Source organism: Pithys albifrons, chromosome 1 (assembly GCF_047495875.1).
Source record: "Pithys albifrons albifrons isolate INPA30051 chromosome 1, PitAlb_v1, whole genome shotgun sequence".
NCBI lineage: Eukaryota > Metazoa > Chordata > Aves > Passeriformes > Thamnophilidae > Pithys > Pithys albifrons.
The window spans coordinates 121,962,931-121,988,336 of NC_092458.1; the positions used below are offsets into that span (position 1 = coordinate 121,962,931).

The 25,406-nt window shown below is 44.3% G+C and overlaps 1 protein-coding gene across 1 annotated transcript; it reads right to left on the bottom strand.

Annotated features, from left to right (window-relative positions):
- Nucleotides 1–13,128: 13,128 nt before the first annotated feature.
- UMODL1 (uromodulin like 1) lies at nucleotides 13,129–24,125 on the bottom strand. Its single transcript, XM_071566465.1, has 8 exons — nucleotides 23,997–24,125; nucleotides 19,669–22,107; nucleotides 17,574–17,825; nucleotides 17,114–17,226; nucleotides 16,570–16,789; nucleotides 16,256–16,408; nucleotides 15,600–15,890; nucleotides 13,129–15,308 (listed from the first exon to the last, which is right to left on the bottom strand). Exons 2-8 carry the CDS (start codon nucleotides 21,905–21,907, stop codon nucleotides 15,112–15,114), a joined length of 3,465 nt encoding a protein of 1,154 aa, XP_071422566.1. The 5' UTR covers nucleotides 21,908–22,107; nucleotides 23,997–24,125; the 3' UTR covers nucleotides 13,129–15,111.
- Nucleotides 24,126–25,406: the final 1,281 nt, after the last annotated feature.

Genomic DNA, 25,406 nt, shown 5'->3' on the forward strand with positions numbered 1-25,406 from the left:
TGAGCATAATTTATATGAACTCATTACTTTCAGTTGATGAAAACAGAGCGTGCTCACAGCAAATTTACTTTTCAGTTATCATGAAAAGAAAAATAGCAAGTTTTTCTGCCACCCATAGATCATGCTGGGAGAAAAGAAGGGCTGTAGGGAAAAGGTCCCCAGCACAGAGGATATTTCAGACATATTTCTGCATTCCTACAGTGCAGTCCCCCTCAAATCACACTGCCCTCTTTATAACCAGACACAGGGGCACATTGCTCAGGCCAATGACTGGCAATCACAGCTAAGAGCAGCTGAATTTTAGGCATCTTGTCTCCCTAGATTGCACTTCCCAGGCTGTAGCCTCAGGGTCTGGGCACAAGGGAGCAAGTGATAACACTATCACTCGTGCAGCAGTAGCCAAGGGGAAAATGTTCAGCAAATCTGTTGTGAGCAGATTAGGTGAAGAAAATATTCTCGTAGTCTGATGAAAAGGCTGCAGTCTTGATTCACAAGGCATCATGAAAATTAGACATGGCACCAATCTTCTGAAATCCTTTAGCTTATCCTCCCTGTGCAGAACCAAGGGACAGTCAAGAACCTGGAAAAGGGATGCACAGGCATCACCAGGAAAAGTTAAGCAGAAGGAAAGATTGCCCAGGGCACTTGACTTGGACTTAGCACCTGAATGCTGTTTCCAAAGGGGATTCTCAGCCGTGACACAAACTCACTTTTTCTCACTGAAAGCTGCAAGCAGCACCTATCCCAGAGCACCCAATAGTCCTACCCTGAGTACTCAATCCTGCAGCTGATAAGTGATTCCAAATTCAGTCTCTGCTCAGTTTCTAGAAAAGCTTTGGACATGTTGGGACAGGACAAAGTCTGAGTCACTGCCATTAAGAATATTTTTGGCAAAGTTTTGTGTGTCTCTCCCCTCACAGTTGTTCTGCTTTGAAAATGCAACTGAGTGCCAAATGGGGAAGGGATGTGAATAGCAGCTTCCTCTTTGTGTCTGTGGGAAGTAAAACAGCTTTTTGAAACCCAGAGTTTCATCATAGGATCTGCAGCATTTCTAGAAAGGGCAGGAGGCTCTGAATAACCCCACCTGCTTCAGGTTTGGTGGAGCAGTGACTGTGCCTGCCAGATGGGTGCTCTGACCATCCACATCAGAAGGAAAAACAGTCCTTTTCCCAACCTGTCTGCAAGGTACAGGTGGTTTTGTACATGACTGGCAGCAGAAGCATGGAAGATTTGGGTTTTTAGGTTCTTTCTGAGACTCAGCAGAGAAAACTTGATAATTCTCCACAACCATGCTGCCTGGCACATCTCAAAGATCATTCTGTAAGTGACACAGTGCAGATGTAGAGATTTATTTCCTGCAGGACTGAAGTCCCTGGAAGATAATGACTGTGCAACAAAACCAGTCTGTTGGAGTCGCAGTCCTACAGGGAAGTTGAATATTCTGCTTTAGCTGAAGGGAGGAAAGTTGCAAACCCTCTGAAAACTGCAGTTACCAACAACGCATTGGATAAGTTGTCACATTCTTTCCTTCCAGGAGCCCACATGAGACTGACAGGGGAACAAAGTACCAACCAACTTGTATCCACCAGCTCCCAGGACTGTGTGCAGAAAGGAACACAGCAGGAACTGGAATGCTTGGTACATGCGTGTTGGCTTGTTACTTGTATTTGGTAGTGCTTTTGTCCAAAATTACATCCAGGAACAGGAAATGAGTGTGATGCACTCTGCAAAAGGTGCCTGGTCACCATGAAGGCTCCTGAGGAAGCAGAGCTGTCATTGTCCATGAGGGACCCAAGCTGCAAACCCTGAGCTACACTCAGATTTGTCCTGGTTATTAGAGTGACAGTCTGTCAGTGTGGAGAGATGAGTTCCTTGGAGTCCCTGGCACAGCTAATAAAGGCTTGAGAGTGGCAAGCTTGAAACTCTGCAAATAATTTGGCACCCTCACAATCCTCACAGCCATAGAATTCAGTATTGCCTGACTTCCTTGGTCAGTCCACAGGCCTGACATGAAAGCCTTTCATGATGGGCTTTTCCTAATTCATACTTATCTGGCCATTGAGATTGATGCATGTCCCCCTCAGAGGCCATAGCTGCTAATCTGGTCCCTGGAATCTCACCAGTCCCTGTTACCCTGTGTGGGAGTTAGTAATGTTCAGCTCTCTTCTGGACAGCTATCCTGGCTTTACTTTAAGGTATCAAATCAAAGAAGAGCAAGGTTTCCTTTGATAGATTTTTAACCCCCAGTTTGTCATTTGCTTTAAGTTAATTCGCAGAGTATTTATGTATCTACTCCAGTTTTCAACTATTTGTTTACATGTGTATTTAACCAGGTTAAAAAGCCCTTCACAGTTTGGTACTTTTCCCTTCTCCCTTTCCAAGAAAGCAAGTACTTCATAATTATAATAACAGTAATAAAAACATAATCAAGTTGTGTCCAATCTTCTTTTTTTTTATAAGCTAAATGCACTGAACCCTTTAGGGCTCCCTCTAACACAGTTTGTCCTGCCATCTAATTATGTGTGGTTCCTTTTTTATACCTTTCCAGCCTTTCTTTAAAGCAGTTGGTACCAAAACCTGTTGTAGCATTTCAGTGTTGATCCCACTAATGCCACATTCAGAGTTAACGTTACCCTGCTTGTGCCCTGCCTGTGCACTGTTAATCCAAGCATCTCATTAACCTTTTTGGCCACTGTGGGAGCTCACGCTGACCCACTTATCCTTCCATTGCCAAATCCTTTCCTGAATCCATTCCTGCTGGGGTACAGCATCCTGTTCTGTAGACATGGCCTTCATTCCTTGTTCCTAAAAGTGCATTTGTGCAGTCAGGTACTTAAATACTTTTCATTTATGTGACTCAAGCTTATCAAGAAGTCAAGATCGTTGCATGCAACCATTCTGGCCTTTTTGTTTACCATTCTGCATAAGTCACACACCCTAATCAGTGGAGGAGTTATATTTACTTCTAAATTACTGATTCAAATATTTAATCACTTCAGGCCTAACATTACCTTCAGTGCAATCTTAATCAAAACATGCCCATTAGAAGCTTCCCCAGTGATAACTGCCTTCAGATATGTAAGTTTACCCCTTGATAAACTATTTATGTTATTTTAATATATTGTATAGAATTGTACAGATTGTAATAGGATACTAAGTCAAACCTCACCAGAATGTAGATATATCACAGGCAAACATGCATATATTTTCATAAATCAGTCTCATACCTGCTCATAGGAAAGGTCTGACCTGGCTTAAGGAGACTCAGAAAAGGACAATCTTCTCAGCACATGGCATTACTCATTTGTTTGATATTAAAGTTCATTATTAAAGCCATTCTGGATTTTTGCATTGATTTGGTGATCCCAATCTAATCCAGCCATTGCACCAGCCTTTTCTGAATTCTGGGGCAACATTTTTAGGAATGGTATTTCCTCAGGACTCCAAATTTTATTCAACATGATCAAGGTTTTCTGTAGAGATATTTTTGGCAATCACAGCTGTAAACCATCCAAACCCATGATTTACAGGTTTAGTACCAACAAGTGCTGTGTGTAGCTCTTCATCCTAAGGGCTCAAAAAGCACTTCTTTGTCTTCATTGACTTACTCCCACCATGCAGCTCCTTTCCAAATTTTATTAAATTACTTTGCAATTTTCTGCAGTGCCATGAGTCATGTCAAGTTCAGAGTGGGTCTGTCCCATATACAGAGCACTGATGGGACTTGATTCTTGTTGCTTTGCTTGTAATCCAGGCTGAGGGATGAACAGATGAAGAGCAGCCCTGGGAGAAGGACTTGGGGTGGATGAGAGGCCGGACATGCCCCAGCCATGTGCATTCACAGTCCAGAACCACTGTGTGCTGGTCTCATCCCACAGTGTGGGCAGCAAAGGAGAGGGGGATTCTGCCCCTCTGCAGGTGGGACTCCACCTGCAGAGCTGCCTTCAGCCCTGGGGTCCCAGCACAGGAAGGCCATGGAGCTGTGGGAGCGAGTCCTGAGGAGCCACAAAGACGACCAGAGGGATGGAGCAGCTCTGCTGTGAGGAAAGGCTGAGAGAATTTGGATTGTTCATCTTGGAAAAAAGAAGGCTGGGATGACTAAATCGTGTCTTTCCAGTACCTGAAGGGAGCTACAGGAAAGAGGGAGAGAGATTGTTTACAAGAGCATATAGTGACAGGACAAGGGGTGTTGGCTTCAAACTGAAAGAGAATAGGTTTAGATTAGGTATTAGGAAGAAATTCTTCTCTGTGTGGGTGGCAAGACACAGGAACAGGTTGTCCAGAGAAGTTGTGGCTGCCACATCCCTGGAAGTGTTCATGGTCAGGTTGGATGGATCTCTGAGCAACCTGGTCTGGTGGAAGTTGTCCGTGCCTGTGACAAGGGGGTTGGAACTGGATGATCTTTAAGCCCATACGTGGAGATTCCAAACCCTAACCCTAACACAGCAACTCCTCAAAATTGGCTCACACAACTTGTCTGAGTAGAGAAGGACAGGCCTGATAACCATGACGTGTAACCCCAGAGATGGATCGTTATTTTTATTAATATTTTATTCCACAGCCTAATTTCATTCAAGATACACTTCCAGTTTTGTAAAGCCTACCTGCTTTTTGGTGGGAAAGGAAGGTGAAGAGGAGAAGATGGTTAGGGAAAGAAGGAGCCTTAAGGCAAGTCATGGCTGGAAGTTTTCACTCTTGAGCTCCCTACTAGCCTTGCTGGCACAGTGGATTGAAGGCCAGAACCTGCAGCCTCCCTGGCCAGTATGACCTGACAGGAAAACGAGGAGGATCCTACAGAGCCTTTTGACTTTGGCAGTTTTTCAGGGTAATGTTTTTGGCTTGAAAAAAATAGCAACCAGTTTTTTACTCTGAGTCTGTGTCAGAAGAAATTCCAAAACTGGGTAGCCATCTCACTTTCTTTTAAGCCCCTCAACTCCCCCAACTCTTTTAAGAACTGAGTAGTCAACTAAAAAAAATAAATAAATCACTATATGTGGTGATTGTCATCTTAATGAAAGAAAGAGTAATTAAAGTCATAATGAAATAATTACAGCCTGCATTGTGCAATGTAGAGAATGAAAAGGGACACTGTTCCCAGCTACCCATGGAGAGACCATTGAATAAAAGAGAATGAGACAGTGAGAACTGTAATACAAGCTGTAGGACAAGGCAGGAAATTCCATGTACTCATATTTAAGATATCAGTCTTTTCTGACCGTTGCACAAGCTGAACAAAATCAGATTCCCCTTTACAGTGACCCAAGAGCTTCCTTTGGCAGTGACAGCCTAGACTATATTTCCCTGTGAGTGAACTGTAAATACCTTGCACGCATTTGCAACATCATGTTGCAAAAGGCATTAAGGACAACCCAAATACAGTGTTGTTACAGCAAAGCAGGAACCATTCACGGGCATGACAGTGAAAAACTCAAAGAAAAGGGAGTTTTCAAACATGGCATAAAAATGCAAATTCCTTCTCTCTTCTAACTACATTTTCCAGCACTTTTTGCTAGAATTGGGGAAATTTTTCACAGAGGAGTGTAAGCACTCTTATTATTAATAACAATCTAACCACCAGCCTTTGTACTTATACAAAATATTTAAAAAAAAACCAAGAGGAGGAGGGGTTTGTTTGATTTCTATCATGGAATCACATGAGACACCCACTGCTGCCAGCTGCTTGTCTGAGGCAGGCAGGTTGCTGGCAGTGAGAATCAGAACAGGTGTCTCCTGTCAGACCTGCACAGTCATAACCCATCCCTGCTTTCTCCCTGCTCCAAGGGCTCCATGCAGGAGGCACAACACATTTGCAAGGCTGGGCAGTGATCTGCCATGAAGGAGTGAAGCAGTCTCATCTCTCCTTAACTGGTTTTCTTAGGTCTACCGGTATGCACTAAGTTAGCAGTGAAGGAATTTTCAGCTTATCCTGGCTTTAATCTTTTTTTATTGTTTTCATCATTTCTCCTACATAATCTGCACATACACATTCTTTGTTAGCTCCTGGATTGCCCAGTCTTTGCTGAAACACAAGATCTGGCTGCTGCTCTATGTGTAGCAGGGACAAGTGCACTAGTGCCTCTTCTGCAACATGTGTTTGTTGGGGTCAAGATGCTTTCTGACAGGCATGGTGAGAGAGACATGGGAAGGAAAGACACAAGGGATGTGTGTCTCATCCCACAGGTCTTTCGCCAAGGCCAAAGTCCTGATAGTGACACCAATCCCCATTATACAGTTATTCAGGACTACAAAATGTAGCCTCCATCTGCACCATGGGAGGTTCAGGCTGGACATCAGGAAGGATTTCTTCACTAAAAGGGTGGTCAGGCATTGGAAGAGGCTGTCCAAGGAGGTGGTGGAGTCCCCATCCCAGGAGGTGTTCAAGGAATGCCTGGACATGGCACTCAGTGCTCTGGGCTGGGTGACAAGGTGATGATCAATCCAAGGCTGGACTCAATGAACTCAGAGATCTTTTCCAAACTAAATAGTTCTGTGATTCTGTGATACTCAAAGCAAAGGGGTAGGAAAAACACCAGTTATGAAAGATGCTGTAGTAAGTAGACCCTATGGGCCAATACTGTCTAAATCCTAGAGAAGAGAGAAAAATTTTGTGTTCCTGCAGAGCCACAGTCTCCCAGGTATGTGCTCTTGCTGCTGAACTCCCCATGCTTGCAAAAATTGCTGCTCTTTCTCCATGACCCTGCCCAGGCCTGTAATGTCACTGATCTGCTGACCCACCCCAGCAGGTGTTGGCATGTTGGACAAAGCTGGTACAAACTTCTTCCAAGTTGTGAAACTGGGGAAGGGTTTTTTTTTCTGAGCCTCTACAGCTTGTCTCATAATGGAAGTGTTTATGAGTTGTTGCTGCTTTAGGTTCCCTTCAGACTCAATGCAGGGAAACAGCCATTTCTGAGTGATTTCATCTCATCTGAAGCAGACACCTAAAGCAGGGCAGATGAATCACATCCTGAAGGTGCTCATTTTTCTCTGTTGGCAGCAAAGGCCAGCCCAGGGCATGACAGATGGTCTCATTCCTGTCACAACATCACGCAGCAAACACAGCTGCATGTCTGGGAAGGGACAGAGCTGTGATTCCTGCTAGGAGGGCTCCTTCCTCCTGGGCAGCCCTGCTGGGTGGCAGCCCCCAGGCCAAGGATGAGCTACTCTTCCTGAGTCCAGTTATGGGATGACAAAAAGGGGAGATGAGAGATTATTTTCCCCATCTCTTTGGCCCTGCAGGGCTGTTCACTAGTGCTTGGCTGTAGGGTTATGGCACATTACCTGCCCTATAAGCTGAGCAATTCAGCAGTGACATACCTGAGGTCTCCTGTTGCCATCTATTACCAATCATACATTCTTATTTCCTTGTTGCAGGACTGATTCAGTCATGGATTTAGGCACCGTTCAGCAGAACTGAATAAAAAGGATCTTCTCCTTAAACACAAATTAGTATTTAATATCTAATGGCACAATATTCAGGCTCTTATATGTGATTCTCAAGAGCAAGCAAGCTCAGTGATGACTGGCACTCTGCAGCTATCCCTTTCCTCAGACAAGAGGACTGATTAGACTTGTGAAGTGACCTTAGTGATAGTCAGGGAAAATGACAGTTGGAATATCACATTTTTTAATTAGCTGAAAGCTAATATTTAATTACATTTTTGATTCATCAGGTGGTTCTTTACACAGATAATTTGGCCAAGCTCATGAAATTATATCTTTCTTTAATATTAATTTGCTTAAATTGCTGATTCAGTGAATGCAATGTGAAAAATTTCCAAAAGGAACAACTGAAAAAATAAGGGATCCATACTTAGTCCATACTCTGTTTGAACTTATGATTGCAAGAAGAGAAATCAAATTAGTATTTTTAATTTACTTGATAGACAATTCACCTTTTAATCAGTTGAATGCTGTGTTTATTGTTGCAATGAGGTGAACAAAAGTTTAGGAGCTGCTGTCAATACCAGACCACAGTGACAATGAGGTGGTTTTGTCGAAGCTCAACAAACACATCAGTCCCTTCCCTCAGGGGGGAGGCAGGTGAGTGCTCCTGGTTCCCTGACTCCATGTGTTGGAATGTTCTCCCTTCACCTTGAACCATCCCACAGCATACACAAGCAAGTGGAAGAGGAATTTTGTGGAGGAAACAAAACCATTTCCTTTGAGTGTTTCCTCAGAGTTCAGGGCTATGCTTTAAGCTGGTATTTAAGCACTCAGAGAGACAGGTAGGCTCACACTGAGATTCCCACAGACACCTTTATCCCTTCCTTTTTTGGCTGTAATTCCCACTGAAGCTTAACTGCATGTGTAACCAGAGAGCTGCATGGCTCTTCATGCCTGTGACAGCAGGGCCAGAGGCTGCTCCCAGGGCACAGCCAAGGTGACCTGAGGGCAGCAGAAGCTCCTATTGTCTCTCCTCCCTCTCTTTGCTCCATGTCACCTCTCCGGAGTCATTAAACGTATTCATTTCCCAACTCACTTGCTAGAAAAAAGAGACACTTAAAGCTTTAAGAGAGAACTGAAGTGCTCTTAAACACTTCAGGAGAAGGGAAGTCAGCTTATAGACTACTCTGTGCTTCAGACAGAACGAAAAAATCAGAAATTATTGGAGATTTTGGTGCAAATGGGGCTTGAAGCGGCTGATATGGATGCCAGGAGCGCTATCTGGTGGCTCTTGCTGCGCAGCGCAGCACTTTTTTGATCCTATACCTTCCTGCATGGATACTTTTCCATGTCTGATCAAAGTATTGACAAGATTTTTGGACGCTCAGATATAGTGTGATAGTCATCCAGTCACACATTTAAAAAGAGAAAAGATTTATTGGCAAGGCTAGAAGTTCAGGAGACGGAATAATTGGCAGTGAAGTAGCTTTGAACTCAGCCCACACATACATCCCCTTTACTAATTAATCCCCTCATTTTACTTTTTGCTTGACTGTGCACATCTGCTGTGGGATCACACAGCTGCACTGACTCACTGCAACAGCTCGAACCAAACTGGAAGAGCACAGAACTGCAGCAAAGTAAGCTGGACTTGAGTGGTGGTGTAGACAATGCCTTGAACCTCTGGCAGGACCAAGGCTTCCTGAAAGCATCCTGAATTGTTTCTAATCCTGCCTAACCTGCATTATGTTACTGCCAGCACAGGATCATGGTGAGTTTAGAGCAGGGCAGTGACGAAACCTTGTATTTCTATGAATTAAAATATCAATTCTTGCTACAGCTCCTAGCACAATTTCACATGTATTCCACCATGCAGAGACCAGGTGTCCACCACTGCAAGAGCAGCTGAAGAGAGATGTGACTTACAGCACAAAAGAGCTTCAGTTCTCGGGGGCAAACTTTGGACTGGGACCATGGGACAGCAAAGTGTGTGTGTGAGCTGGACAAATCTCAGTGTCTCACTGCAAGCTTTCTAACAAAAAATCGAGCACAGCCCTGAATTTCTTGGATGTTTGGTAATCAAGTCCTTAAAAGAACCAGTTAACACTGCACATAATTGGCAAAGGGATGTGTTTATATAGCAAAAGAAGTTTAAATCAACAGTGGTGCCATCTGGATCTGTTCAGAAAGAGGAAACTGTGTTTCCAGCAGACTGATGCACCACCTTGATCCACTTGGTGGTAGATAAAATGGTATGTTATTGATTTGGGTCCCCAGCATATAATATCCCGGGACAGTCCTGCTCTTAGAAAAGTGAGTAAAAATGCCACTAGTCTGCTTGGATTACCCATGATACTATTTCTGTTCCTAGGTTATTTCCACGCTATTACACTGGAAAGCAGATGTCAGCATCTTTTTATTACAAAGTCAATCCCAAGGACTAACCACAGTCCCCAGTAAACCCAGACAATATCATGTGCAGGTGTTGTGGTCCTGTGGTGCTGGCTGCTCTCTCAGCAGCTTGTGCATGTTTCCAGGGACCAGCCGCCAAAATCCTATGGAGACACAAATCCCACAGGTCATTTTCCCAAGCCGTGGTGAGTGCATACATGCCCTCCTCACTCTATAGGCCAACATAATCGTAGGATGTCCTGAAGTTCTACAGCATTTTCTTGCTGTTTGATAAGGACAATGCAAGCAGCTAAGCTTGGGTAAAACACATTGCTGTTCTATTGGCTTAGATCATCTGTGGCTCTGACCCCTCTTATTGCTAATTTGTCTAACTTGAGTGTCTTTGAATCCTTTAGTGTCTCACACCAGTGTTTGTTTCAGCACAAGGTAGAGCCAGCTCTCTGCAGAGGGAACTTCTGGCACTGTGGCTTCCCTGTGTTTATCAGCCAGTTCCTTCTGTTCCTCTGGTACTTGGCTCTCAGGCTGGGAGCAGCAGGAGAGACAGGACATTCCCAGTATTTCCCAGGCCTCTCTTATTAAGTCTGAGAGCGTATCCTGTTGCTTTCTCCTCCTTTTCAAGGTGTTGTTCCCACTCTCCATCACAAGTCTACAATGACAAGGGCACTAGGGGAAATTCCTAGCATAGCCTACATAATCCAAATGGGGTAGAAGATGGCAACTGCACAACCTGCTCTCCCACAGCATGGTTTTATCCAGTTCCAAACTGCCTGTGCCCATGGGAATGTAATTCAACAACTGAGTATGGTCCTGGTTTCAGAGCACCACCATTTTTACCACAAGGTTTAATAACATACTCATGAAGCTGAAGCAAAGCTTTTGGTTATCAACAGCTAAGGAAATAGTAAATTGAGAAAAAGGGAAATTATTAAAAAATCAGCAGAAGGTGCTGTGGCCCCATCAAAGCACGACAAAGGACAGAGAGTGGGTCTCAGTCTCACCAGGAAGTCAGGTGGGACATTGCTATTGGTTCCAATAAGAACAGAACACGATGTTCCCCGAGACCTTGGCCTTGATCACAGCATGCATGAAGGGTTTGGTAGGTTAAGTGGTTAGCACTTAGAAGTTACCTAAAAGCTTGAGTAACAGGGACTGATACCACCCACCGTAGGATAAGACCCACAAGTGAGAGATTATTTATTACAAATTAAATCATAAGGAGCTGTTGAAACATCCAAATGTTGGAATTGTTCCAAAGAAGGGTAGAAGTTTAAAATATGTAGTGAACATTACCTGAGAATCCTATTTGAATGCCACCTCAAAGGCTTCAGAGGGCACATCTTGCAGAGGTTCCCATGAGCAAAATGTATTATCATTAACTGGCTACATTCATAGAATCATAGAATCGATTGGGTTGGAAAAGACCTCCGAGATCATCGAGTCCAACACTTGGTCCAACTCTAGTCCCTTTACCAGATCATGGCACTCAGTGCCACGGCCAATCTGCGTTTAAAAATCTCCAGGGATGGGGAATCCACCCCCTCTCTGGGCAGCCCATTCCAATGCCTGATTACTCTCTCTGCAAAGAATTTTTTTCTGATCTCCAACTTCAATTTCCCCTGGCAGAGCTTGAGCCCATCGTGCCCCCTTGTCCTATTGCTGAGTGCCTGGGAGAAGAGACCAACCCCCACCTGGCCAGAACTTCCCTTCAGGTAGTTCTAGACAGTGATGAGGTCACCTCTGAGCCTCCTCTTCTCCAGGCTAAACACCCCCAGCTCCCTCAGTCTCTCCCCATAGGACACATTCCTCCTGTGTTTCAAAAAAATGGGGGATATATTAAGCTGTGGTTGATGCGTGCTGGTCAGTGTCCTACTCTCAAACACTTATTTCCTGTTGCCCTACAATACATGCTTTACAACATTTTTAAGTCTCAACTGACTGCTTATTTTATTATCTTCCACTTCTATGAATTTAAGAAATTTACCTCTAATTGTTACTGTTTTCTGTGGAATCATCACAGTCTGAAAATCCCAGCGGTCCCACAAGTGAGTTGTCCCAAAACCTTCCTTTCATCCACACCTCTATCTCTAGAGTTTCTTCTGTTTGAAAACACTTTTCTCTCCTCCTGACCATGTAACTGGTGAGAGACTCCAACCATCCACATCAGAGTAAAGTGCTGAGGGGTTTGCATGAAGCTTCAGTTTGCAGGAGAGCTCCAGGTTGCTTCTCAGATGGAAAACAACAGTAGCACTCAAGGGGTAACTGTGGTGCTACACCCCAGAAGATGCTTGCCCCAGTAATCCTTGTTGGGGAAACTTATTTCTAAGGTGGTAAGACCTGCATGACTGAGCTGACAATGGTTCCACCAGCTCATCCATCTATCCAGCTGCTGAACTTCCAAAAAAATTCTACAAGTGTTGTCCAACTGCAGCGAAACCTAACAGAGATGCCTCTGAAGAGAGGCCCAGAAGTATCAAATATACTGAGGTCACTGTGGACTGGTGGAAATTGGAGACTTTTTATGCTGCTCCCACTGAGGAAAAGCCCAACCATTACCCATTTCTTACACAAACAGGTTTAGAGGATGAGATGGAGAAGGCAAGAACGGAAGCACTGTGGGAGAAAAGCTGACATCATGGAATGGCCAGAGGATGCCATGGCAATGGGAAGGTGTGTTACTGCAGTGGTGGGATACAGAGCCTGCAGGAATCCAACCCCCAGGGAACCACACTTGTGTATCTCTGCTGTTCAGACACCAGCTCCTCCCTCTCTTTTGGAGCCAGAGCAGCTCCAGGAAAAAAAAATGGGGAGTCTGAAACAGGCAAAGTGCCCTTCTTCAGTCACTTGAGACCCTGACCCACAAAGATGTGGGAGCTGCTTAAATCCCACTGATATCAACAGGAGCCAGCTACCTAGATACTTTTGAGTATCTTACCCTCAGCCATTTATTTCCCTGTCCCACTTGCTGAGCCTGCCTCTCTCTGAGTGGGGAATATCCATGAGGAGCCCATGTGAATGCTGCCTGGAAGTGAGGAAGGGATCCCCTGTGGAAAGGGAGATCTGGCTCCTCCTGCTCTCCTTTTCAGAGTTCTCACAGCCTAGACACCACAGTATGGTGGTAGGGGGATTTTTGGTGAGAAAAGGGGGGGAAAGGCTATATTCATTATGTAGAGATTCTCTTGTTTAATCTAGCTCAGTCATCATCCTTCTATGTAGTCATACTGGACTAAGTAGCTCTGGTGTTGACAGCACTGGCCACGCACCCCTCATGCATGTAGAAATGGCTACAAATTGCATGAAAAAAATAAGAAAGCAGATTCCTTTGGAATGTACAGTTGTAAAAATAGAGGTTTTATTTGTAAAGCATTTTTGAGAAAATCATTTTAAATACCACTTTTAAATATATTTTACATGAGTCTCAGGATTCCATAGTCTCAGGATTCCACAGTACAAGCCCGCTGTACATGGTCTTTATTAGCATTATTTACAAGGACACCAGAAAGTTTTATTGACAATGAGAATTTGCTATTCAAAGTAGATCCCTCAAAATAGAAAGAAAACAGTATTAACATAAGCAAGAGCACTCTTATATTTTCAACACAGCCCACTGGAGGACTTGTATTTACTGACAGAATACATTGTCGAGTGACTACGCAGTGAATATAGCACCAGAACTAGCTATATTTAAAGCCCACATAAAATAAATTTAACAAATACCACTCACACTGACTTTCCATCAGTGAGGTGAGTTGTGGCTCCCTATTCCAGACCTGAGCAGAAGGACAGCCAAGTTGTCGCTACATGGAAAGCAAGGGAGAGCAAAGCAAGCAAGACCCTGTTTCATAGGTCCCTGCAAATAAAAGTAATATTCCAGACAGGAACATAAACCACCAATACTACTTTGTATGCAAAGACCCCCTAAGTGCTCACACAACCTTCCCTCCTCAACCAACACAGCCCATTGGACTCACACAGTGATGCTGCTGCAAAGCCAAGGGCAGAGGAGAAAGGCTGGAGGGGACTTCCCTCACCAGGGTGATGATTCAGCCTGAACTAATCAGCCTTTTTGCAGTGAGGCAGCACATGAGATGGCTTCACCCATCTGCTTACCAGGGTCCTTTTCAGGGTTCTCCAGGGAGCTGCACCGTAGCACAGAGAAGGAGGCGTAAAAGACTTAGCACTGGCTGCACCTGGAGGGGAGCAGAGCTGCTTGTGCACCACACTCTGCTGAGATCCTTTGTCTGCTGAGGTCCCACGATGTGCTACAGTCCTGGACACCTCCTTACTCTAACCTGTGCCAACTAACCACAACATAATCCCCCAAAATAAAGGGCCTGAGCTGTTCAGAGGGTGTGAGCCAGGGCCAAAGCACAGACATATTGACAAAATACTCAGACACGGGGAGAACTGGCTGGAAATAAAACACATAAATCCTACTGAACACACATACAGCAATATATTGTTTTTTCAGCCCACCCCAAGCAGGAAAATCTACACCACAGGAGAGATAGTGACTTCACCAGGACTGCAGCTCAAAGCAGTGAAAACAGGTAAAGGCCATTTCTTATTGCTTTAAAGCTCAAAGTCTGGTTCAATGCACAGGAGCCTTCAGCTTGCTTCTTTTGGAATCTACTTTGGGATTACCAAGAGTAAGGCAAAATTGCACTATCTGACACACCCTTGCCCAACCAACCTTTTTTGCCAGGCAAAAATAGATGAGTAAAATATTTTGGCTCAAATTAACCTAATCTCTCCCTTCCCCTACATAGTAGCATGTTTAGGCTATGCTGTTAAACCACATCTGTATTTAGCATAGTTTACATTTGTAACAGAAAGGCAGCTGTTTCTTCATAACACAACAAGTAAAGAAACCTTGAATTCAGAAGCCTCCAGATCAATTTTCTGCTCCACCAGAGACTTTTGTAGCAAGTCCATATAACCCAGATGCATCCTGGTTTTCTTCCAACTGCTGACCAACCTTCATATGCTAGAGCATTCTGCAGTGGCTGTAGAGGAAGAGTATTGAGGAGTTTGGATCCTGTCTCTACATTATCACTGAGCAGGAGTCATTGGAGAACCTATGGGGGACAGGATGAACAATTTCTCTGTTCCTCACTCCATCACTATGGGCAAAATTCCCCACTCCATACCTGCTAAAAGGATGATTCACTGGAGGTTGTTAGGAGCTCAGGAATTTGGTGATGGACATTGGGAAGGAAAGGGTAAGAATTATCCTAAGTTATTACAATTGACATAGAATTTTAAGACAAATATATTATTTTTCTGCCTTACCCAAAATATGGAAATGAAACTGATGGTTTATAGGTGCTTGTAGACAAAGTTTCCCATGAGTCCTGTGGGTTCAACCAAGTATTTACCCGACTTTTTTCTCATGTAGATGAAAAACAATATTGCCAGAAGAATCAGCACTAATGCAACTCCAAGTAAAACTCCAAGGACAATCACTGCTACTCTCCAGGAGTAACTGTTGTCAGTTGATGGCTGATCAGACAGGGCTGAAATTTAAAACACATTTTAGAAATGTTAGCTAGAAACAGCAAAAACCACCTGTCACTGTGGTTTGTCAGTGTAGGCAGGCACCCAGTGTCCCAGGAGAGCTGTATCAAGGTACAGAAACTGCCTTGATTGATATTTGTATAATTATGCATTTTCAGTTGTTCTATCAAATTTCCCTTTCTGAAGTTATAACCTGGGATTTTACCTCACAGCTGATACAACTGATGAACAAGAATATTTTATCTGATTGGATAATTCTTGTTACAATTCAGTATAAAATATTTACTTACTGGAAGGTACTGATGTAAATGTGGTAGTGAAAATGGAATTAGATGTTGATCCTGTAAATCCAGTTGTGTGATTTTGTGGAGGACTTGGAGTTGTCTGTTCTGTAACTCCAGTTGTGTGGTTTTGTGGAGGGACTGTACTTGTCATTTCTGTAATTCCAGTTGTTTTATTTTGTGGAGCAACTGGAGTTGTCAGTTCTGTAATTCCAGTTGTTTCATTTTCTGAGAGGACTGGAGTTGTCAGTTCTGTAGATCCAGTTGTTTCATTTTGTGGGGTGACTGGAGTTGTCTGTTCTGTAAAACAGAAATTTGGAGGCAGTGAGTAGAATTTATCTTAAAGTTTACCAAGCTTATGACATTTTTTTACATAAACAGCTTTCAAAAAACCAAACCAAACATAAAAAAAAAGAAAACAACAAAAAAAAACACAACAACCCAGAAAATATGCCTCTGTTATTTGCTTAAATAGTTAGCTATAGTTAACTATAGTGGTACCCATTCTCACATAAAATCCAATCCATCACCCGGCAGTGGAAGTAAACACAACGAACTATTACCTAAAGAGGATCAGGGGAGGGAAAAGACCTTACATGCAAATTTTTAAGGTTTGGTTTGGGGTTTGGGTTGGGTTTTTTTTTTAATTTATATAAAGCAGTTACGTGAAGGCAAATCCTGCTGGCAGACTCTCCCTGGAACTTGGGGACTGGTGTCTGTGAACCCTTCGTTGCATTGGCAGGAATAGGTGGCTCCTTTAGCAGTGCAGGCAGCATGTGGGGAACAGTTATATAGTCCTGGTTGGCAGCTATTCCTTGCTACAATGAAGTTAAACAAAACAGAAAAAGAAGGATGTTTTAAGTCAGCATTGGAAAAAGATAAACAGAATACTGTTTGCAATTAGTTTTCCCCAGCCAAATCCCATTTCACTGGATGTTCCCATCAGTGCTTGAATTCACGATGGTGAACAAATTCATACCTTCTATAACAGTCTTTTGAAGGTCGATATCAAATTCTGTGCTCATGTTAAGGGCCTCTGTAAAAGCACGTGAAATCTCTGGTTGTGTTAGATTGTGTCCTACATCAAACACGACATCAAAGAGCACAATCACGCTGCCATTCTTAAGGCTATTAATTACAATACGCATTTTTGTTTCATTTTTTAATTCTTGTATCTCCTGTCGCAGATGTTTTGTTATCTGCAAGGTAAAAGGTTTAGTTTATTAACTGCTTTTCTCCTATAGCAAGAGAATTCTTAGACAATATACTGGCCACAATTAATTTGGAAGAATGTCTCATAGTAGAGGAATATGTGTAACTCCCAGACAGAATTTCAGTAAAACCAGGGCCTCAGAGGACAACAATATAAATGAAAAGTAAGACCTTAGTTAGTACTGCCTCATTTCTAACCATGTTTCCTTTCCCATATTTAAGATTATTCATACCCAGATCCTCATGATTTTTTACATTAGGAAGAACTTAGCAAAAAAATAATTTTAGTTTAGAATTCCTAAGCAAAATACCTCTGCAATGAATTTAGTTTCAAACTCCTGAAATTCTCTACTTGATTTGTTCTGATATTCAGGCTTGAACTCTTCATTGGTAATCCTGGTGGTCCCACTGTAGACTTCAGCAGCTGTGGAGGTATGAAAGACAATAAACAGACAAAATACAGTTACTATTTTAAAATTTTTCCTCAGCTAAGTAAGGCTTTGGAAGTAAAATGCATGGAGCTGCAAGAAACTAGAACATCAAACCACTGTCATTCTAGTTCAGTAAAGTTTTGAATCTGACAGGAGGACAAATGAGGCTTTAGATCTTAGCCCCATGAACAATTTGCAGGCTGACTTTAAATGTCTGAAAGTTTGGCCTCCTTTTGCCTGTTCACGCTCAGGTAGGTGCTCAGGGAAAAAAAGATTTCATTTTGAGGCCATGAATGCGTTAGTTTGCCAAGAGAAAAAGAAAAGATTCCTGAGGAACTACCTGTCTGAACAGTCAAGGAGGTGCTGACATTCTGAGAGCAAGTTGAAACATCCACGGATATTTGGTATTTATGATCGGAAATCAGATTTTCAAATGCAGTCCTTGTTTCATTCAGGATTCTCTTCATCTCTCCTGATTCTCCCAGTAGACTCACTGTGTAAGGACTGTCTCTTCTGCCACCTTGAGGTTTCCAGCTGAACTGTATCATTGTACTGGTCACGTTCTCCAGCTGGATGGACAGAGTGATAGGAGCTAAAAAACAAACAGATAATTCCTGTGAAACACCTACTTAGAGTCTGTGAGGCTTTACAGAATAAAACATTAATACAAAACTGATTGTCTAAAGAAAAATCAAAGTTTCTCTAATGTTTTTACAAAGATATGAAACATAGAATCCTATTACAGAATCATAGAATGGATTGGAAGGGACCTTAAAAATCACGTAGTTCCAACCCCTCTGTCATGAACAGGGACTCTTTCCACCAGACCAGGTTGCTCAGGGCTCCATCCAGCCTGGCCTTGAACACTTCCAGGGATGGGGCATCCACAGCTTCTCTGGGCAACCAGTTCCAATGGCTCACCAGCCTCACTGAGAAGACTATCTTCCTATTATTTACTCTAACCTTACCATTTTTCATTATAAAGCCACTCTCATTTGTCCTGTCACTACATGCCCTTGTACCAAGCCCCTCTTGTAGGTCCTCTTTAAGTACTGGAAGGGACTCTAAGGTCTCCCCAGAGCCTTCTCCAGGATGAACAATCCTGACTCTCTCAGCCTGTCTCCATAGCAGAGATGCTCCATCGCTCTGATCATCTTAATTGCTTCCTCTGGACCAGCTCCAACAGGTCCATGTTCTTCCTGTGCTGGGGACCCAAAGGCTGGGGGCAGCTCTGCGGGTGGGATCTCATGAAAGCAGAGGGGCAGAATCCCCTTCCTTGCCCTTCTGCCCACACTGGTTTCTATGCAGCCCAAGATACATTTGTCTTTCTGGGCTGCCAGAACACATAGCTAGGGCATGATGAGCTTCTTGTCAATTCACAGCCCCAAGCAGGGCTGCTCTCAATCCATTCATACCCAGCCTGTACCTGTGCTTGGGATTGTCCCAACTCATGGGCAGGACTTTGCGTTGGACTTCACGAGGTTCACACAGGCCCAACTCTGAAGCCTGTGCAGGTCCCTCTGGATGCTCCCCCTTCCTTCCTTCCAGCTTTTGACTGCCCTACACAGTTTGGTGTCACCACCAAATTTGCCGATGGTGCCCTTGATCCCACTGCCTGTCACCCACAAAGATGTTAAACCGTACTGGTCCCAGTACAGAGCCCTGAGGACACCACTTATCACTAGTCTGCCCTTGGCCATCGAGTCTTTGTGAAGAACCAAGTTATACCTTACCATGGATGTGCATATCTCCTACTGAATTCCATGAAAGCACTATGACTGCAACCCAGGGAAGGATTAACCCATTGGATTTGTACAACTAGAATACTATTACGCACTAAAAATTAAGATCATGTCACTAATTTTTTTTTTTGGCTGTGCAGAATACAAAGAGACTGCTTTCTCCTTTCCATCTTTGCTTTACTTTTTTATCCATTAAAAATGATGAAAGATTCATTACTGCATATTCTTTGAAGTCGGTAGATAGCCCGTTGGCAAAAAATTAAATATGCTAGAAGAGAATTAGTATTGAAACAAACAGGAACCAAGTTAGCACAAATAAATTCAATTGAACTCTCCCAGTGAAGGAACTGCCTCTAGTATTCCATGAAAGGGAGTTTTGAAAATCAAATAAAAGCCAATAAAACTTCCCACTAACATAACTTGACCTATGAAGCATAACTATATAACATTTTACGTCAGTGGCACACCACACTGCATAAACACAAGGTGTGCCATTTCAAAAACCAACTGCAGACAGGAGCTGCAGCCTTGAGAAAAATATGTTGATGCAGGGATTCCTGGATTAAATTCCCAATTTAAAAAAGACATTGTCAAAGGTTCAAATTCCAACCAAAAATAGCAAAAATAAAATTGTACTCAATCCTTAGAAAACCAGAGAAAATAAAATTTAGTATCATGTCTTAAAATACTCACAGCAAGTTTCAGTAACAGAAGGATTAACAGATGTTGATATACTGAAGTTTGTCATGGATGGGGTTACCAAGGATGTAGCAGGGAGTGAATGGGAGGGCTCAGCACTGGGCTCAGCTGTCATTCTGCTCCCCTGGTTCGTGGTGAGACTTTCCCCTTCTCCAGGAGGAGTTGTGGCACTGGAAGCTATGGAGGCCATGGTTGTGGAAGGAAAGGGGCTCCACATGGAAGGCAAAGCGGTCTCTGGCTCCACTGTGGCAGGTGCAGAGGTGGGCTGAGCTGCTGATGTCTCCGTGTTGCTGCCCAGGGTGGAGGAAAGGCTGGCCTTGGTAATACCTGAGGTGGGAGATGGGCTCGAAATAGAAACTTCTGGATTGGTGCTATTTGTGCTGGCAGCTGGGCTGTCTGTCACATCCACTGCTGTCACAGCCAACTGCGCACTCGTAATGCCAGCAGTGGACAGACTGGAGAACATGAGAGCTGTGGGTTCGTGGGTTGTGGTGGCCAAGTGCTCCTCAGTGGTGATGCTGGTGCTGCTTTGCTGTGGGCTGGGAGTCACAGCTGGGGAGTCATCAGGAGAGGATGAAGAGTGGCTGGTCCCTGCTGAGGTGGGACTAAGAGGCAGGGAAGAAGCACTTCCACTCACCATGTCCATGCTGGTGGCAGTGATCCCTGTTGGGATGGCCGGGCTCACCCCATCACTTCCAGCAGACACCCCAGGGGAGGTCCCTTCCCAAGTTGGCCTCGTGGGTGTAGTCTCCGTCCTCCCTTCTCCATCCACCATGGGGAGGGACACCAGGGATGTGGCTGGGAGGGAATGGGCAGTCTTGACATTGGGCTCAGTCGACGTTTGCCTCCCCTGGCTCATGGTGGGACTGTCACCAGGAGGAGTTGTTGCATGGGTAGTCACGGAAGCCATGCCAGGGGAGAGGCTCCCCATGGAAGATGAAGTGGTCCCTGCCTCCACCATGGCCTGCCCCTGTGTGGAGGATGTGGAGCTGGGTTGAGCTGCTGATATCTCTATGCTGACACCCAGGGTGGATGAACGACTGGCCTCGATGATATCTGTGGCACGAGAGATGCCAGAGGTGGAGGCCACTGGGCTGGGACTAGTTGGACTGTGTGTCAGGTCCTCTGCTCTCCCAGCAGCCAGTGGCACACTTGTAATGCCAGCAGTGGATAGAGTGGAGAATACGAGTGCCATGGGTAGTTGGGATGTGGTGGCCAAGTGCTCCTCAGTGGTGATGCTGGTGCTGCTTTGCTGTGGGCTGGGAGTCATAGCTGGGGAGTCATCAGGAGAGAATGAGGAGTGGCTGGTCACTGCTGAGGTGGGACTAAGAGGCATGGAGGAAGCACCACCACTCACTGTGGCCATGCTGGTGGCAGTGATGTCAGACCCTGTTGGGGTGGCTGGGCTCACCCCATCACTTCCAGCAGACATCCCAGGGGAGGTCCCTTCCCAAGTTGGCCTCATGGGTGTAGTCTTCGTCCTCCCTTCTCCATTCACCATGGGGAGGGACACCAGGGATGTGGCTGGGAGGGAATGGGCAGTCTTGACATTGGGCTCAGTCGACGTTTGCCTCCCCTGGCTCATGGTGGGACTGTCACCGGGAGGAGTTGTTACATGGGTAGTCACGGAAGCCATGCCAGGGGAGAGGCTCCCCATGGAAGATGAAGTGGTCCCTGCCTCCACCATGGCCTGCCCCTGTGTGGAGGGTGTGGAGCTGGGTCGAGCTGCTGATATCTCCGTGCTGACACCCAGGGTGGGTGAATGACTGGCCTCGACGGTATCTGTGGCACGAGAGATGCTGGAGGTGGAGGCCACTGGGCTGGGACTAGTTGGGCTGTGTGTCAGGTCCTCCGCTGTCCTAGCAGCCAATGGCACACTTGTAATGCCAGCAGTGGATAGAGTGGAGAATATGAGTGCCATGGGTGGGTGGGATGTGGTGGCCAAGTGCTCCTCAGTGGTGCTGCTGGTGCTGCTTTGCTGTGGACTGGGAGTCACAGCTGTAGAGGTGTCCAGAGAGGATGAGGAGTGGCCAGTCACTGCTGATCTGGGACCAGGAGGCATGGAGGAAGCACCACCACTCACTGTGGCCATGCTGGTGGTAGTGATGTCAGACCCTGTTGAGATGGGTGTGCTAATCCCATCACTCCTGGCAGACACCCCAAGGGAGCTCCAGTCCCCATTTGGCAATGTGGGCTCAGTCTCTGTCCTCTCTTCTCTGCCCACCACCCTCATCGTGGAGGGAGACAGAAAGGATGTGTCCAGGAGGGAATGAGGTGTCGTGGTGCTGGGCTCAGCCGCAATGGCCCCTGGGCTGTGTGCAGCTGGAACAGTTCTTCCATCTGGCTCTGTGCTCACAGAGCCATTAATGTGGGTCTGAGGAGTGGCAGTTGTCACCTTTGTCCCCTCTGCCAACACTTCAACAGCCTCAGCACCTGTCGGCATTTCAGAAATGTGGATTAGGGATGTTTGCCCTCCATTCCTCTAAAGTACTTCAATAGTCTACCAAGTGTAACTTTGTTCTTGTGTGACAAATTCACTTATCTTTTTCATCTTCATTGTTATTCCTTTCCTTCCCCATTTTCAGTTTCATACTTACTTTGCTATTTCTTAACTACCATGAAATTCCTGTGTTATTTCCTTTTCCATTTGCATACATTTAAGGAGCTCTTTACCTTACTGATTTCCTGGTAATACTTTTTTCCATATAAATTTACAGATTTATGTTACCTTTGTATATGCTTTGTCTACACTAGCCTACACTTTTTTTTTCCTTTTTTTATGTTCTTTTCTTCCTGTAGATATGATTTCATTTACAGTTAGGACAGGGTTTAGTGGCAGACTAGGAAGTGTTAGATTTCAAGTTGGACTCAATCATCTTAAAGGTCTTTTCTAACCTAAATTATTCTATGATTCTATGACCTCTCTAAACTAAAATTTCTAGAGAATTAACAAGAAACATTAAAAATCAATGGAATGCATTTTTCCAGCATAATTTTCTCATTAGCTGTTTACATTTATTTGATTATTTCTATTTCTTTATTTTGCAAGGCATTTATACCTTTCTTATTTACTGGCTTTCAGGCAGGAGAGAACAATTTTTTTGGACTTATCTTTCTGTTGATGTCCTAAATCATAATAATCCTGAAAAAAATTCATTGCCTTCCTGTGTTTCCCTGTATCTGTAACTATAATAAAAAAGTTCTTTAGTTTGCAAGTGGGAAGATGACAACATTTCTAACACTCCCAAAATTTCTTTAAAGGGAAAATCAAATCCTTTTTCTGTGTGATTAGATAGTCAAGCTATTTTGGCTCATTTCATTTACTTGATTAAGTAATTTAACCTTCATTTTGAAGAGTGGTTTTGTTACTGCTAAAAACACAGACATAGGTCTTCTGTCTGATATCAGTTTTACTCCTTAGAAACACTTAGTTCTTATCCTGATCTTTGTTTTTTTTTTCTGCAGGAAACTTAAAAGATTCTTAGAGAGGTTGTAGAGAAGTAGCTCTACAAAATTCTCAAGAACCACCTTAACTTACTTTTGACTCCACTTAAACAAAAACCCAAAACATGTAATGTACCAATACATATTTTGCAAAATTTCTCCTGCAGTCTGATATATTTTCTGCATCCAAACACAGTTTGAATCACTCAAGAAACTTGTGTTCATCTGCACTGAATGACATGAAACAAGACAATAAGAATAACATAATTCAGCCTGTGAATTTCTAGATGTTGTTTCAAAAAACTCTTGCAGTGCAGTGAGAACACAGCACAATTAATACAACCTAGTCCATGCTTTTTTAATGAACCTTTTCCTGAAGGGTCTTTTAGAGGAGGAAATATTGACAAAATATATCAGTCATTGGTTTCATGACTAAGCCTAAGATTAAAAAAGGCATAAAATCTGGTCAGGCACAGCATGTTTCATCTTTCAGATGAGTTTTCTGAATACTTTGCTCTCCTTTTAACTGCGTACAACTTTGTCGCAGGTTTGGCCTAGCTGTTGCCAACCCTGGACTGGCCCCCCTTCTCCCCCCAGAACCTTCCCAGCAAAGGAAAGAAAAAAAAACTGAAAAGAAACGCACTCTAAAGAGACTGAACTGAATAAAAAGAATAAATTATATTTACTAACATTTACAAACCACACTGTATACACAATACTTAGGATCCCACTCCCCAGGGGAGAGGGGAAGGGAGAAAAAGGGGATTGATTAGCTGGAAAATAGGGAAGACACCAACCCAACCCAAAGAAACCGAATGAATCAAAACAAACACAATTAGAAACCTCAAGGAAGGGGAACAAGAATGAAACAATCTCACCCAGGACAGGAGAAACACCAGGGACCAGAGGGACCAGACTTCCACCACCTCCCTCCAACTCCTCAGCCAAGGAAGGGAAGCAGAACAAAAACCACTCCCCCACTGCTACGTGGAAGACACGTGTGGAATACTTGTAACTTCCTTAGATACAATGGTTACTGGGGAAGCCATGGGTCAAACCATTACATTCTCCACCCCTTATTCCACACTGGTCTTTCCACGCAATCTTCGTATTATTGCATTTGCTTATATCCCCCCCCCACATATATATATATATATAGTCCATATGCAGTCCTTCAAGGCAGATGTCTTGTCATCAAGGATCAACACCAGCATCAGTTCAGCTTTAGTCCATTGCCTTTTGGTTAGAGTCACAGTTCCAAGTTGAGGCCTAGTCCACAGTTTAGGGCTGCCTTATCGTTGGACATCATGGGATACCAGTACCGGCTTTGTTTGGGTTTTTCTCATCTCGTGTCTGGTTTCCTGCAAAACACAACTCAAAGCACAACATTAGTTCTTCCCCAAGGCTAGATTGCCTTGGGGCACACACTGGATCTCACCATCTTTCCTCATTACCCACCAGGTGTTTCCGGACCCTTGGGCAAAAACAATCCCACGAATGGGTTTGTCTTGGCCCGAGGGAGGGGTAATCCAGACAGATTTCCCTAACATGCCTCTCAAGTGAATCGCTGGAACTTTGTCTCCATCTACCGTGTGGAGGGATTCTGCTTGGGCAGGACCAGCTCGATTGACAGAGCCTCTGGTGTTAACCAGCCAGGTGGCCTTGGCTAAATGCTTATCCCAGTTCTTGAAGGTTCCTCCACCTAGTGCCTTCAGAGTTGTTTTTAACAGTCCATTGCACCTTTCAACCTTTCCAGCAGCAGGTGCATGATATGGAATGTGATATACCCATTCAATACCATGCTCCCGTGCCCAAGTGGCCACTAGATTGTTCTTGAAATGAGTCCCATTATCTGACTCAATGCGATCTGGAGTGCCATGCCTCCACAAGACCTGTTTCTCAAGGCCCAAGATAGTATTCCGGGCTGTTGCATGTGGTACTGAATATGTCTCCAACCATCCGGTGGTCGCTTCAACCATGGTAAGCACATAGCGCTTACCTTGGCTAGTCTGTGGCAATGTGATGTAGTCAACCTGCCAGGCCTCTCCGTATTTATACTTGTCCCAGCGTCCACCATACCAAAGGGGCTTCAATCTTTTTGCCTGCTTAATGGCAGCACAGGTTTCACAATCGCGGATAACCTGGGAAATAGTGTCCATAGTTAAATCCACCCCTCGGTCTCGTGCCCATTTATAGGTTGCGTCCCGGCCTTGATGGCCTGAAGCATCATGGGCCCATTGAGCTAGGAACAATTCTCCCTTTTGCTGCCAATCGAGGTCTACTTGTGA

What these genes read in the sequence shown, in the direction of transcription:
- UMODL1 (XM_071566465.1), bottom strand. Translation starts at nt 21,907, where the DNA reads ATGAGGGTGGTGGGCAGAGAAGAGAGGACAGAGACTGAGCCCACATTG. An exon ending in CTCCTTGACTGTTCAGACAG is followed by an intron (nt 17,227 to 17,573) that starts GTAGTTCCTCAG and finishes ATACCTCCACAG; the next exon opens with CTGCTGAAGTCTACAGTGGG. An exon ending in ATTTACATCAGTACCTTCCA is followed by an intron (nt 15,309 to 15,599) that starts GTAAGTAAATAT and finishes TTTAAATTTCAG; the next exon opens with CCCTGTCTGATCAGCCATCA.